The sequence below is a fragment of the Ptychodera flava genome, chromosome 20 (assembly GCF_041260155.1).
Source record: "Ptychodera flava strain L36383 chromosome 20, AS_Pfla_20210202, whole genome shotgun sequence".
Taxonomy (NCBI): domain Eukaryota; kingdom Metazoa; phylum Hemichordata; class Enteropneusta; family Ptychoderidae; genus Ptychodera; species Ptychodera flava.
Genome location: NC_091947.1, coordinates 2,994,554 through 3,011,109, shown reverse-complemented (window position 1 = coordinate 3,011,109; position 16,556 = coordinate 2,994,554). Strand labels below are relative to the sequence as shown.

The following is a 16,556-nucleotide window of genomic DNA, read 5'->3' as shown; positions in this document are numbered from 1 at the left end:
AGTGCGCCTGCGTAATCCTTCCACGCCTGACGCATACTTTCATGGATCCATGGAATTGAAGGCGTTTGTATATATCTGGGAAAGATACGTTCTAGTTTCGATTACAGTTTTACTTTTATGCGGTTTTGACAGCATTTTTGTAAATAACTTATAGTCTTAATTAACAATGTAATACCCTAGATGGCAATATATCTCTAATATCCACATAAGTATTAGTGAAACTTAATTATATCGCCTTGTCCAATCAAAAGCGTCTTTACATCCAGGTAAGAGGGTAATAAAAAGGTAAGGCTGAGCAGGACAACGCGCATGCAGGCACCACCGGCACCGTCTCAAATGTGCTACCGGTTTCTCCCATCCTGTAGCATTAGCAGACTGAAACATGATCACGAGAAACTTTGAGACTTCGTCATCATCAGACTAAATTATTACAAGAGGTATGGACAGGATAACGTCTGAAAGTGGCGACAGCGGACTTGTTGTTGGAGAACATGATGAGGATCGTGTTCCTGCGGCGACAGTGGGGATTGTGGAGAACAAACTTGAACAGTATCTGATCGATGGTAATGAACAGACTGTCAACAAAACAAGGTATATGCCGATGGTGTACTGTGCGACAGAAATTTAACTATCTTGATGGCATATTGTATTATTGTAATTTTTTTTTTTTTTTTTTTTTGGGGGGGGGGGGGGGAAGGGGACGGAGTGTCTAACCATAACCATACACAGGCACATGGCATTATATTTGATACTATAGTAGCGCTTTTAGCGTAATAGAAAACACCTTTCTACTAGTACTACACTAAAAGCGCTATCGCTCCATATAACACCCCCGACCCATACTCGAATCCTTTCAGAATAGAGCAAAGTTACGTCGTCTATTTCTTGTTTTTGATAAGTTGGTGCCATTTTTTCCATGGTTAGAGTTATTCATGATGTTGTAGAAATAGATCCCACTGTTATGATCAAGATCCCAATTGGGATACGATTTCAATAAAGGCTTACTTTACTTTACTGTTGACACCTTGGGGTCAATAAAAGCTTAATTTTGTTTGTGAAGTTTGCTATTGACACCCCTATTAGGTAGCCTACAATGGCACATAGAGACTGCAATTATAATAATGACATATATAGAAATAATTCTATGGATTTCTAAATAGAATACATGTTGTTAAGTTTGGACGAGTTACGAGGCCAACTAGCCAAAAAAACGGGAGGAGTGTCAATGGTCCAAATACTGACTTGAAGGCAAGTTGGCTATTGACATCCAATGCCATGGTTACTGGGATGGTCTACAGTGGCACTGTAGGACTGCAATATGATGACCACAGAGGATATATAGAAAGAAGTTTTTGGATTTCTCAATAAAATACATATTGCTAAGAATTACTAACCTAAGTTTTGGCAACTATTGAGGCCAACTGGCAAAAAAACGGGAGGGGTGTCAATAGCCAAAGACAAGGCCAGTTAGCTGTTGACATCCTGGTGTCAATAGCCTTGAGAAGCCCTATATGGCTATTGTCACACAGGTGTCAATAGACTCTGCCCTTGGTATTTGGGTTCTTGTCAGCGTTGTCATCACACTCCGTATAAATATAATCATTTTTGCAGTGTGCAGATGAATCAACACTGACAAGAACCAAGGGCAGAGGCTATTGTCAAACGGGTGTCAATAGAATCTGCCCTTGGTATTTGGGTTCTTGTCAGTATCGTCATCGCACTCCATATAAATATAATCATTTTTGCAGTGTGTAGATGAATCAACACCGTGAGTGTGACTGTGAGTGTGTACTACAAGTACTCTGTCACCGTTTTATATCATCAGTATTGTTCCCCTCCCCCATCTGAGCCTATATCCTCATTAAACTATGGGATAATATTATATGTCATCATCTTTTAGTGTATTATCGTCATTTGCGTACATAAATGTATGTACAAAATGTACTTTATCAGTCTAAGACGACCAACGATGGGAAGTTGTTAGGTGGTTTTCTGATAGGTCGTCTGAAGTCAAAATCAGGGCGTAAAAGACAATCAGAAAACTACCACCCTAGCCATGGACCCACAGCGATTCATTATCTTTATCAATACTTCTAGCCTTGTTACAAAATATGTTTTGCTCTTATCATGAAATTACATCGTTCGATTTTTTAACACACCTCCCGAGATATGACTTTTGATCCCGTTAAAGTGGAATAGTTCACAAATTCCATTGTGTAGTGCCAATGTCAAAATCTGAAACAATCCGTAACAGCAACTGACCGCAGGTTACTAACTCGTGATTTTAGTCTGCACGAATTTTTTTTGTAATCATCATGAGGAAGATAACTTGTTGACCAAATCAGTATATGTGAAAATTATTGAAAGAGAATTTTGCACGGTTCTCCAGAAGGGAATTTTTAGGGATGGCCCATCTATTAATATGATGCATTCAAAAGAATATATTTTCACAACAAAGGAGTATGCAAATTTTTGCATTGTTATGTAAATTGATACCCATGTGATATTTCCATTTGAACTGTGGAGAAGACTGACTTGGTGCTAACAGTTTCAATGGTGTGTTCTACTACAGTGGTGGGGTTGCCAATAGCATACAGAGCAATGGTGAGCCAGGTGGTGCAGAACACACTGTGTACAAGAGAAGTCCACCAGCATCACCTAGACGGGAGGATGGAATTGTTGACAACATCGTAGCACAAGATGAAAAAGACAAAGAAAGTAAAACTAACCTCATTCAGGTCAGTTTCCAAGTTTCAGCAGTTTGTAAAGCTTCAAAATCTCAGTACCCCTGACTGTTTCAGCTCCAGTATTTAGACACCCATGTTTTGCCAGCTCTGGTTCATCTGACCCTTTGACAGTGGTTGGTAGACAAAGTTGACAGTGAAAGAAGTGTTTTACACGTACAATGGAATCTATAGCTTTTAACATTTGTGCTGATCAGATTATGTACTTTGATTTATTGGACAGTGGAAAGGTATATACTGCATTTAAGCGAGCAAGCCTCATTCTCAGACTTCAGGCATGAATCAAAGCAAACTATTGTCAAATAGCCGTCATTGGTATGATGTTTGAACAAATAAGGTCAGTTGTGATCGAGTTAATTAAACTAAAAAGGGTAAAAAATTGCAAGAGAAAAGCTTTATTTCAATGGCCAACCAGTGACACCAGTGCAAAAAAATCATTGTGGTGAGATTATCAAGACTTTCACAGTCAGAGAGGTGGTGAGACTATTTCATTTCAGTCATCAGGAATTTAATATCAGCGGCTTGAATTGCTCGAAAAAAATCATCCTGTTCCATTCAATGTATTCAATACACGAAACATCTTATTAATATTAGAGTTGATATCAGATTGTACCTGATAGCAATTTCCAGAATGATGAAACTAATAACAGAGATGAAGGAAATCAAAGTAATTCTTCTGAAAAATTTTGAAGTTTTTGTCATCGTTTTTATATCTAAGCTACTACAATACCAGCTTTCCTTTTGCTCAGTAATGTTTCAGTTTCCTCTTTGAAATTTGTTTTATTAAATTCACCTAATTGTAAAATTTTCTAGATTTTTTTATGTTAGAAGGTGTTCATGTATGTCAAAATCAGCATTGAAATAATCACTGAGTTTTGCAAACATTGCTTTTTTAGGCTGGGAATAGAGTTTGCCCATAGAAATATATTTTGATCATTATCTGCTGGAATCTGCCACACAAACACTTGCAACCTTCTTGTAACAGTCAGATTTTGTACCATACTTCTTTGATTTGTTATCATGTAGAATTTGTGAAACATAAAATATTTGTGGTGAAAATTGATGAAGAAATTTCTCAAATTCATGATGTCCTCTTTAACAGGTGGCAAAGAAAAGACACATCCTTGAAAAGTCAGTCTTTGTGATAGCAGTCACAAGCCTTATCGTATGGGCGTACGGCCTGTTCAACATACACTGGCTCTTACCATACTATTACACAGTGGTGGCACCCATACTGGTGGTGATACGAATTGTCCTCTACTGGAATAAAAAGTGGCAGTATTTCCTTCTGGATTTCTGCTACTTTGCTAATACCATTTGCATGGTGTATATTTGGTAAGGTACTCAATTTTTGCTGCTGTTATTTCAGTGTAAAGATATTTTTGTTACAGATAACAGGGTATGGAGGTAAATAATTATAATATTAATCAAACTGAGGTTTAAACTGAATTATAACTATTTTTATAATTTTGAAGTAATGTTCTATATAATTATCTCATAATTTAGCAGTATTATGAAATTCTCAACACGTCTGGAACTCTCAATACAAGGATAGATAGTGTATACATCATGCCAACTGTTAGAATAAGTTGATAATACCAAGTGAACTTGAAAAATCAAAGCCCCAGTGTGAAGAGTTTGGTTCTAGCACTTCAAATACTGACAAGTTGAAAAGACATTGCTTGATTGGGATGAGTCATCGTAGTGCAGTTCATTGACCTGTCATATTCTCTGATTCATGCTCTCAATTTTCAGGCATTCAATAGAATCTTAACGCCCCAATAGCTGCTAATTTTATGCATCATTTTCATGATTTTCTTTTCAAACGAAAGTTGGTTTGTGTAAATGTGCTAACTGAAGGACGTGTATAGAAGTATCACTGCTCACTGATTTGGACCATGCATATACGTTTTAACAGGCTGAATAATAAACGGGTGCTGCATTCATAAAAAGCCCCCCCCCAAGAAAAATACAAAAAAGCAGTATTTCCTGCACATACACATCGTGATCATACCGGGAACAAGTATGATGCCATTTGCTTGAATGTACAACACACCATGGCCAACATTTTGTTGTTGAAATCTTTATTTTCTTAGGTTTTGAAAATGGCGCGAAATCTAAAACGATATTAAAACGTTTGAATGTACATGCCACTTTCGACACTTATGACAGTGTTATACACATTTTCAGTCTCTAATTGGTCTTATTCAATGAAAACTTTTGGAAAAATGAGGATATTTTGAGATCAGTTTGTTACACATTCGCAGCTATAGGGGCTTTAATGTCAGTCAACTAAGAAGAGACATATGTGTTTCTTTCTCTAACAGGGTAGTCCCAAGCCATGAGGGTATGTTTTGCATTGTCTTTGCGCTTGCCAATGGTCCCCTGCTTTGGGCAATCCCTGTCTACAGGAACTCACTAGTCTTTCACAGTCTTGACAAGATGACATCAGTCTTCATCCATTTACTGCCAGCCTATCTGTCATTCGGACTAAGGTGGTATCCTCAATCCATATCTCAGCACTGGTACAAGCCCTTCGTGCAAGACCACGCCACCGGTAGCTTCCTCTGGCTTGTAGCCATACCACTGGGTTGTTACATATTTCATGGCGTGAGTTCAAACTATTGTCTCAAACGGTGACAGTTTCACTTTCTTCAGAACAAATGCTCACAAAAAAGATCATCCCAAGAGAAATTCTGAAACTTATGTCAATTTTAAATCTTTCTCCCCTTTCCAAGATTTTGGTACATGGTGCTACCCTATTGTTCTGTATGGCAGTTTGCTTTCTGTATCATAAAATCGGGATGAAATACACTCTGAATGACACTATGTAAGAGTATAGTAGGGTGTTTGGCACCTTTAAGAAGTTACAATACCACAGTAATAGGAATTCCTTGAATTCCTGTGCCTTTTTGATAACTTTTATACTTTTCCTCTCTGGTTAACAGCTGATGTATATGGTTCTTGTTCATCACATTATCAAGTAAGTAGCACTCACATTCAGTCATGTTTTGCGTACTTTCCAACTACAATTTCAAAATGCAGTTTGACATCACAGCATGCGGTGGTCAGCTTGCCTCTGAATTGCAACAAGTAGCAGTAAATTGAATAATATAACAAATGGAAGAGTAGATCTATAAAACATTTAGATTTATCTTGCAAAGTACTTGCTTGATATCAAGTTGGAGAGAAAAGATCAACTAAAAATTTACTCTGCTGTATTGTCGATATCACAAATCACATATCACAAATACTGTAATGTATATTAAAAGAAAGCAATTGCCTTGTGCTGCCTCAGAACCACTGCATTGTTCCTCATTAACCCTATGAGTGCCATAGTCAATTTTTGTTGCTGTTTTAAAATGTACACAGCCAATTTCTTTCTAATTTTTGCAAAAATTTTGATAAAAACCTGCACTCAATAAAATATGATGTGAATTTGGTCCAATCTTTTCAAAAGAATGAAAGAAAAGTTTAGTAAATTGGTAGAAATTTGCACTAAGATTGTGGTGGCAAAAATTACCGGTACAGCAATACCTGTACGGAGCAGGCTTCTACCCTCTGAAATGGTAAAACATGGAATATCTGTGACTGGATATTCCTATAGCGTTCTTCTTTTTCCAATTCCCTGTAGGGACATATTTTTTCTGACATAAAACACTATAAAATAATAATAGGTTTTTCAAGTGAAATATGCATAACTCCTGTAGGAGTAGGCTACTAGCTTCTGAAATGGTAAAATATGGAATATCTGTGATTGAATATTCCTACAGCATTCTTTTTTTTCCAATGCACTGTAAAGACATGTTTTTACTGACACAAAATTCAGTGACATGATAATAGGTATCTAGCCATACCATACAATGTGAGTCATCTTGAAATACATGTATATTAAATTTATCTTGAACATCGACAGTCTCTTTTGTTCATGTGTAGAGGGCGCCCTTGTAGTTACATGGAAATTTATACAAGCGAAAAAAATTACAAACTTTACCAGAATTTCTGCATTTAACGACATACACAAATTTATCTCAGCATGACCCAGTTTTGCTTTATCTCTGGTTTATTCTGTAACTGAATTTCAAATCAAGCAAGTAATATTTCTTTGCAACGCTCAATTTTTTCCGACCATATTTTATGTTTTAACTCTCATTTTGACATCTTTTGATGGATTGTGAATGGTAACTTGCCTTCAAGTTCAGGTTCATTCATAAATCTTAAATCACAAAAATGTACAAACACGATGTATTTCAAGAGTAATTTTGAATGGTATTTTATTGGCTTTAAAAGTTACTGTGAATCTGACAGGCATATTGGGTGCACCTGAGTTTAGAGAAAAATTGTATTTTTGTACTTTTTGAGTTTGGTACATGATTTTCACAGGTCCAATAAAAAGTGACAATAGCCGTAACTTACAATAAAATTTCTTCACTTTTGTTCAGTGAAAGAAATACATTTTCTTGATCTTCTTGCTTTTATTCTGCCTATAATTTATGTTAAAATGCCCGGGGAAGTTACAAACACAATTCATCGTGTATAAGATGCAGTTTTCTTAGTCCCCGTGGACGCAGTTCTCTACTTTTGCAGAAGTCTTGTAAATAATTATTCATACTTTTTTTATATTATTGTGATTACTTTCAGACCAGGAGAAGATTACCTTGACAGCTACAGGCATTTAACTGCTGATGAAAAAAGTATCTTTTTCAAAGTGACCAATGTTTTTGGCAAAAAGTGAGTATAATGTCTGTCTAGCGAATAAAATCACAATTGTGAAGCTTTAACGGATATCTGTTGGTAGGAAGTTAAAACAACATAAATACTGTTTGAAAAACACTTTTCTGAGATACATGTACAAGATTGACGAAGTTTCCTGTTTAGTTCACTGGTGATTGGAAGTATGCGTTACTTTGTAATGAATGTAAAGATTTACCTATTTAAGCTCAAAAGTCAATTTTTGTCATCTTCATCAAATATACCCTTGTCAATTTTTTCAGATTGTTGCCAAAATTTTGATTAAAAATTAGTAGCCAATGACACTTGATGTCCATTTCATTCAAAATTTTCAAAACATTACAGAAAAATTCATAAAATTGATAAAATGTTGCACTAAAATTTTGGTGGGAAAAAATTACAGCACACAAAGGGTTAAGTCTACCTCCTAGCCCTACCTCTTCCTCTTCCCCTGCAAGCTCTGGGCCTTTCTTTATGTTTGATCATCAAATTTAGACAGCTCTGTGTATACATGGCAGACAGAAAACATCATATTTTGTGAGCATTGTCAGGTCATTCATTGAGTCCGTGATGTACATATTACATGCACTGTTTTTCAATATTATGAAATGACGAAAGAGCATATTATATTGTTGTATTCAATTCAACCTGTCTTTCGACATTAATACTGTGTTTACGGTGTGCCTGCTGCTTTTCAGATTTTCCAAAGCTTTTGAGTCAATTTTGGAATTGGTGAAATTTCCTGGCGTCAGCCCAATACTGATAAACGTTTGGTGTAAAATTTTATTTAGTTAGAGAGCAAACTTTTAAGTTACTGGCTCATCAAATTTTCTTCAAGGGTATACAAATGTTCCGGTATAACCTATTTGCATACCCAAAATTCATTGCTGTATATCTTGTGCACTTGTTTCATCAAGTGCACTGCTGAGCGCCCTCAAGTGGTGTGTGTTGATTAATTATTCTGTGGATCATAACCGATAGTCTCACTTCAAGTAAATACAAAGAAAAATAACATTGTGTTTTCTTCCAACAGATTGCAGCTGTATGTGTTCTTTTTCTGTTCCTGGGTATGCTGCCTTGTAACGATGCTGTTTTGTAGACTGTGGTATGAATACTTTATATCCCATGTTATCCTGCTGTCCATGGTGTTCGTTATCATGGTTTGGAATGGAGCCAGCTTCTACATGGACGTCTTTGCCATCAGGGGTTACAGGTCAGACCCATTCTCCTCTGTATAGCTTGCCGTACTGTCGTAAGCTGCAGAAGAAGTTCAGCAGATATATTCCACACATTTGGGCAACTTCAGAAACATACTTAGTTAAATTGAAACTTATCAAATTGACAGCCATTCTAAGTTCCAGAATAACAGTGCTGATCTGAGTATCGCACACTGCCCCTGAGACATCTTGATAAATGGTTTCATAAACCAAACTAGCCATTTACATCAACATTCAGTTTTGATCAGTTTCAATCATGCTTTACTTGATATTGGATTCCTTTAATATGCAGCTCTGTTTGGTAGCTCCAGTTTCACTGTTGTACCTCTTACAGTAATGATAAAAATCAGAGTGTCCTTTTCTTGCATATGACATACACTTCCAAGTCAATAATTCACAGCTTTTTTGAATAAGCTGAGAATCTAAATTTCTGAAATTGAAGAAATACATCTATTGGAAAGGGAATTGTAAAATCATACAAAATTCAATATCATTGTCAGAGAATGGTACATATACATTAGCTAGATTAGTCAACAGTGTCTTTTCACCGATTGATGTTTATCAATGTGCAATTAAAATACAGCCGTCCTTATCATATCAAGATAATAGTGTAATATTTTATCAAAGGAGAGCTTTGTCTGTGGTGAAAGGTCATCATTGGGTATCGTAATTAGCATATCATTAGTATAACACATTATAGCAAGGGCAAGATCACAGTTAGTTGCCGACCTAGGGGACGGTGCTCATTAGGGTCATATTGACAGTGCCTGAGCCGAAGGCAAGGCTATCATCAATATTAACTGTCCTGAACACCAGTCTGATCAAGGGCAGTAAGGAATGGTGATCTTGGCCTTGCTATAATGTGTTATTAATTTATTACACTGATCAAACACTGTTGTATCCAAACCTTTCTGCAAGATATCAAGAGTTGACACCTACTGTAAGCCTTATATATCCATTTCTCCATTGCCATACCTGAATTTGGCAGGTTAAAATGGAGACTGTGTTATTTGTAGCAAGTCTTGTGTACTTAGAATACAGTTGTACTTAAAGGTATACTGTCACCTGTTCCAATTTTGCCACAGTTACCATGGAAAGGGAAAATCTAACCAATCACAGATTTTAAGCAGGTGGCCGCTTTTTAAAAACAGCGCCCTCACATGGGCATTTTGAATACCAAGGAACGCCCCTTTGACCATATATGGGCATATTTAGATTACAGGTGACTGTATACCTTTAACTGTCTAATTCTGCTGGACTGAACTCATGTACCCTCTTCAAAGCCACGGTGAAAATGTGCAACCAGTGCACAATAATTCATCATGAAGTGATTGTGCAGTATGCCAAAAGTGACAGCTGACCACATCACTACATGCTTCAGTACTATTTTCCCCCTGCCATGCTATACATGTATCATTGCATACAACAGGGCTATATCCCCCTGCCACATTATATCATGTTTTACTCCAAAGCAAGTTAGCAGTTAAGCCAGTCTACCTGATTATATACATGAGGTGTAATTATACTTTATAATATATTGGCTAATTTTATAATAAACTTTTTAGGCAGTACGGTGGTGTCATTTTTTGTTCATGTCTGTGATTCTATCACAGTACTGTCCATCAGACTGTACCTTCCACTCCACCGATCTTAAAACAATATCATCCTTGTCATGGTAGAGTTGTTGGATCTGTGTATTCTGTATTGGAGGTGGAAAGATTTAAATATTCATATTTTGTATGTGCAGCAGAATTCTCAAATATCTGCAGTGTATAATGTGTATTGTTTTAAATTATATTGAACATAATCAAGTAGTTTTTATATTTCAATATTTGTCTATCCAAAGTAGTTTTTAGATTATAACTGTATGTGTACATATTTGAACAACTTGTGTATCGGACTGTGTGTTGCTTATGTATATTTGATATACATGTGTGATCGTGCTTTGTACATATCAGAATTTATTTACACCTAATGTGACCTGAATATTATCATATAATCTAAAGTCACACTTTACCTCACAACTATGTTTGTGCAATGCTATCCATTCTCAGGCACCTGTACCTTGCAAATTTCTATTTCCGGACCAAATCCATCGTAACATTCAAAAGTACTTGACTTGAATATTATGCAAATGAGCATTATACAAAAAGTTACTTAACAAGTGTTTCACCACTGGGTGACCATTCAATGCGTACAGTATTCTTGCTGCTGAGAGTAATATATTATTGAAGCTATTTCACAGAAAGAATTTTGTTGCCATAAATTATTTGTACAAAGTATTAGAGGTGTTATATTCACTGAAGAACAGAATAATACTGTATCAAGAATACATATATGTATAGCATGTCTACAAATGATAAGCTTTTACTGAGACAATGTCACTGTCTTTCTGTTGTAAATGGTATTTAATATTGAAACTTAATGATCAGTATTGCTGCTGATAATGAACTTGAATGAGTGTGTTTTCAGGAGCATATCAAGATTGTCAATGTTGTCACTTTCATGTCATGCAACTGTCTGTAAAGCCATTGTACAAGATGATAAGACAATAGAGACAACAAAAGCCGCTTTTAACATGTGGTCAAGATACAAAATGGCTCATTTGTACAAAAAGTCTAAAGAAAAAATTGCTGAGTGAGCAATTTCCAATGTTGATCGGATTTGATGTGAAAATTATCGCAATTATTGCAACTGTGGAGTACGGGTAACATCAGGATTCCTTCTTCTTTCAGGTTGTTTTTGAAACTTTCAGGAAACGAGAATATCACAACAGCATTTACTCTCTTTTTTGTTTTCAAGTCAATAGAGTCAGGTGACAAAGGCTGAAACACATAATTTACCATTGACATTACATGGCCACAAGGGAGGGAGTTATCAGAACTGCAATAAAAGGTCAAACGGGACCCATTCAACCAATGTAGACACTACATCCAATGTACAATGGCAGTTGATGAAAGTTAAAATTTGATTGTAATAATGGGCATTAAAATTCAGATGTTGCAGATATGTTGATGTGATGCATCAAGATATCATGTATAAAATTTATGTTCGTAAACAAGATAGTCATACGAGCAGTTCCAATTGCCAACGACCTGTAAAGTATCACATTTTACAAGAAATGAAATTTTGTTTTACAAATTTTCTACAGCAGTACTTTCTTTGACATATGTTTAAAGATAAATCTGTTTATTTATTTATTTATTTATTTATTCTGTCTATTGGAGTTGTTTATTCTCTTTTTTAGTATCACACCTTCTGGTTTGTATTTATTCTTTGAGCTTTTAAATTCTGTAAGATCTCTGTATGAAGATTGGTCACTTGAGGGCGCCAGTCTACTCATTTCACCTGTGGAGGAAGGGACAATCTCAAGCAACTGATCTTCCTTTCTATGTGTTACTGAACGTTCATTAAAGATATGTGTTGTAATTAATCTATTGATATGATGTGTATGTTTAAATTGCTTTATCATAGATTTATTTTGTCTCTGTTTTTTTTAACCAAGAGAAATCCCTTTTACAATGACATTTGCGTAACATGCATCTGAGATCTGTTGTAGTCCAGTCAATCTACGAGATTTTGGCACCTAACCCACCACAAATTGCAACAGAATTTTTTTCTTCAGAATGCATTTCAGAGAGGTACCCTGAACAACATATTAAAAGTTTACTCGAATCCACCTTGGGGAAATATGTCTAATTTGCATAAATCAAATATGGCTGCCAGCCATCCGACAAAATAGCATAATTGACCATATATCACATATTAAACAAGCTATTTCAGTGATTTCGAAGTCTGACACTAGTTATTTGGCTCAGAGAATCATTTTGGAGGTATAATGTTTCATATAGGCATTTCATTAATTTGCATAATTCCAATATGGCGGCCAACATTCCTACAAAAGACATTTTCGGTCATATACGACATATTAAACAAGCTCTTTCAGTAATTTTAAAGTTAAAAGTACATTTCTTTGGCATGGACAAACGTTTTTCGAGATGCAATGATTTGCATAGGTAATTTGTTAATTTGCATAAATCCAATATGGTGGCCAACATACCTACAAAAGACATTTTCTGTCATATACCACGTATTAACCGTTTGGGCACCACGGTCCATTTTTGTCATCTTTATAAAATGTACCACAGTCATTTTTTCTGCTTTTTGCCAATATTTTGATAAAAAATGTAGCTAATGAAAAATGATATCCATTCGGTCAAAAACTATGAAAAAAACGTACAGAAAAGTTCGCAGAAATTGGTAAAATATTGCATTAAAATTTTGGTGTGAAAAATTACGGCAGTCAAAGGGTTAAACAAGCCATTTCTGTGATTTCAAATTAAAAGTATATTTCTTTGGCATGGACAAACAATTTTCGAGATGCAATGATTTGCATACTTAGGTATTTCATTAATTTGCATAAATCCAATAGGGATGCCAACATACATACAAAAGACATTTTCTGTCATATACCACGTATTAACCCTTTTGGCGCTAAGTCTATTATTGTCAACTATTAAAATGTATTACAGTCAATTTTTCTGCTTTTTGCCAAAATTTTGATAAAAAACTGTAGCTGCCGGAAATGATGTCCATTTGGTCAAAATTTATGAAAAATCGTTCAGAAAAGTTCACAGAAATTGGTGAAATATTGCATTAAAATTTTTGTGTAAATAATTAAAGCAGTCAAAGGTTTAAACAAGCTATTTCTGTAATTTCAAAGTTAAAAGTATATTTTTAGGCATGGACAAATGATTTTTGAGGTGCAATGATTTGCCTTGGCACTTCGTTAATTTGCACAAATCCAATAGAGCGGCCAATATACCTACAAAAGACATTTTATGTCATATATCATGTATTGAAAAATCTATTTCAGCCATTTTGAAGTTTAAATATATTTCTTGAGCATGAAGAAACACCTTTTGCGGTTCAATGTTTTTAAAAGACACTTTGATAAGTTTCAGAAATTAAATATGGCTGCCAAATTAATGACCAGAGTTTTTAGCAACCGGAATATCAAGAAAAAACTGTTAAGAGGGCATTGTACCCAATGCAGCGTCTTTTGCTCACTTATTTTGCAAATATTCATCCAATTTGATTAATTTGTTAACCCAAGATTAAAAATTGGTTAGGATTACCTTTTAGCTTGGCAAGCAGTCGTAAGTTGCATGATATAGAAGGGGTAATTTATGCAAATTTATGTAAATCACCCGATTTTCTGCTTCCCTTTTATCCGAATTTCAAGATTTGCTAAGAATATAACTCTAGTCTGGCTGGGTCAAATTTTCTAAAATTTTCACATTGTTTTTTAAATGCTATATAACAAAACAACTATTTTGTTTTGCAATAAAATTCTGATGCAAAAAATTTCAGACTCTTAAAAACTTGATCAACACGTAAACTCACGAAAAATTGGAAATTGCATGCTTAGGAAAGGCTTAAAATTAATTCAAACAACTCATCAGCCCCACAGAATCCAACTGTTACACGATACAAACATGTACATCTGGAATAATGACACTTGGAAAAATGACTCAAGATGTACTTGTTTGTATTGTGTAATAGTTGGATTCTGTTTTTGGATTAATTGTAAGCCTTTGCTAAAGCATGCAGTTTTCAGATTTTTATGAGTCTGTGTTTCCATAAGTTTTTATGAATCTGACATTGTTTGCAATAGTGCTAAGTTTCAATTTGTGTGTATTATGGCATTTTTTATTTTGGTCATATCATTTTTTCTGTATTTTAGCTTTGTTGTGTTTATTGTATTTTTGCTGTTATGTGTGATGACTTCTTGCCTGTCATCTAGGGGATCTTATAAAGATGCACCCATCCATAAGAAGGGGTTCAGTCTTAATTAAAAACAAAAGATTTTGAACACGTCTTTGTTTTACCAGTAAACATTACAGATTACATGTTTAGACACTGTACAGTGTTAAACACCCATACAAATTACGAAAATGCCTTACACAGATGAATCCAATGTTATATTCAGAAAGAGAATATATTATTCAGAAGACTAACAATCATTAACAGTCGAATACATTTCAGAGAGGTACCCTGAACAACGTATTAAAAGTTTACTTGAATCCACCTTGGGAAATATGTCTAATTTGCATAAATCAAATATGGCTGCCAGCCATCCGACAAAATAACAGAAATTAACAAATTAACAGAAAAATTAAAATTTTAAAAATACTGCAATTATACAGTGTCGCTCAATTTTGATCAGAATTGGTACATACCAAAGATCAACAATAAGTGTTGTTTCTATCTGTTCAGTGCAGGAAAACTCTACGTTGATGTTTTGACAATGATTTCTGCACAACCAGAAAAACAACAAGGAATATTTAAACCAGAAAAACAAAACAAGAATGACAAAAGTAAATAACGTCTGAAACTTTAGGTACTGGAGGTCAACTTTAGCAACATGCATAGAAGAGAATCTTTCAACCATGGATGTACAAAAATAGACATCCATGGTTTGAGCACAGGCCTGGTTTGAGCAGGTCTGTTAATATGTCACAGTTCATTAACAATCACAGGAAATGACTAATAAGCTGTTTCAGTTAATGCCACCACTCCCGCACATAATAGGTACCCTGCATACAAATAGGTTGAAGGTAAAAAACCTCTTACTCAGATGTGTGCGCTGTTTCAGTTATTGCCACCACTCCTGCACATTTGCAGGATTTTCCCTTTTTCTTACCTCGTTTGCATATTTTTGACACTGAAACAACGTCACATCTCAACCCCTGCATCTACCTGTACACCAAATACTGAGATGGTAGCTTTGGCGGTATGGGAGCCTTTGCGTGTGACGGACATACATCCGCACATACATACCTACATACATACAGACATACAGATGCCATTGACTTGACTCACCATATAAGCTCTTTTTAGTATTTATATCAATACCAAATATGAGCTAAAAATGAATGTCGAAGGACTTAACAGTTTCTTCTTGATAGTTTCCTAGTGCTGAATACTATACCAAACCCTTACTTATATTAGAAGCTATTAAGCTATGGGGCATTAATATGGCAGCCATATTTAATTTATGCAAATTATCAAAGGTTCTTTGTAAAAATTGAACCACTTAAAGTGTTTCTTCATACCCAAGAAAAATATTAAAAGTTTAAAATCACTGAAATAGCTTGTTTAATACGTGGTATATGACCGAAAATGTCTTTTGTAGGAATGTTGGCCGCCATATTGGAATTATGCAAATTAATGAAGAGCCTATATGAAACATTATACCTCCAAAATGATTCCCTGAGCCAAATAACTAGTGTCAGACTTTGAAATAACTGAAATAGCTTGTTTAACATGTGATATATCGCCAATTATGTTATTTTGTCGGATGGTTGGCCGCCATATTTGATTTATGTAAATTAGTCATATTTCCCCAAGGTGGATTCGAGTAAACTTTTAATATGTTGTTCTGGGTACCTCTCTGAAATGCATTCTGAAGAAAAAAATTCTGTTGCAATTTGTGGTGGGTCTAACCCTATTTTGACTGGATCCTGTTGTGCTAGCCTGGACAAAAAGAAAAGTTTGTAGATTGTGTTCGATTTTATTCATTCTTTAACACCTGAAAAAGACAAGAAATTCTCTGTGTTGTAAAAAACACAAACAAATACAACCAGATGGGTTTAAGAATTTGATCAACACAATACCTCTCTTTAATGTATAACTGGCATTAAGGTAAATTTAGCAATTTAAGTATGCTGGTTTGTTCCTTGATTAACATTCTCCCATCATGGTGAAACGAAAAATAAGAAAAAACCTCAGCATTTTTCAGCAGATTATAAAATAGTTTGAAAAAATTTAAGTACAGTATACAGTAAATTAATCATGGTCT

The 16,556-nt window shown here is 35.1% G+C and overlaps 1 protein-coding gene across 1 annotated transcript; it reads left to right on the top strand.

The window, feature by feature from the left end:
- The first annotated feature begins 5 nt into the window (after nucleotides 1-5).
- On the top strand, nucleotides 6-12,125 carry LOC139119764 (uncharacterized). The gene is made up of 7 exons (XM_070683652.1): nucleotides 6-591; nucleotides 2,573-2,738; nucleotides 3,847-4,079; nucleotides 5,072-5,354; nucleotides 5,693-5,727; nucleotides 7,386-7,475; nucleotides 8,509-12,125. The coding sequence occupies exons 1-7, from the start codon at nucleotides 440-442 to the stop codon at nucleotides 8,711-8,713; spliced, it is 1,164 nt and encodes a 387-aa protein (XP_070539753.1). The 5' UTR covers nucleotides 6-439; the 3' UTR covers nucleotides 8,714-12,125.
- The last annotated feature ends 4,431 nt before the right edge of the window (nucleotides 12,126-16,556 follow it).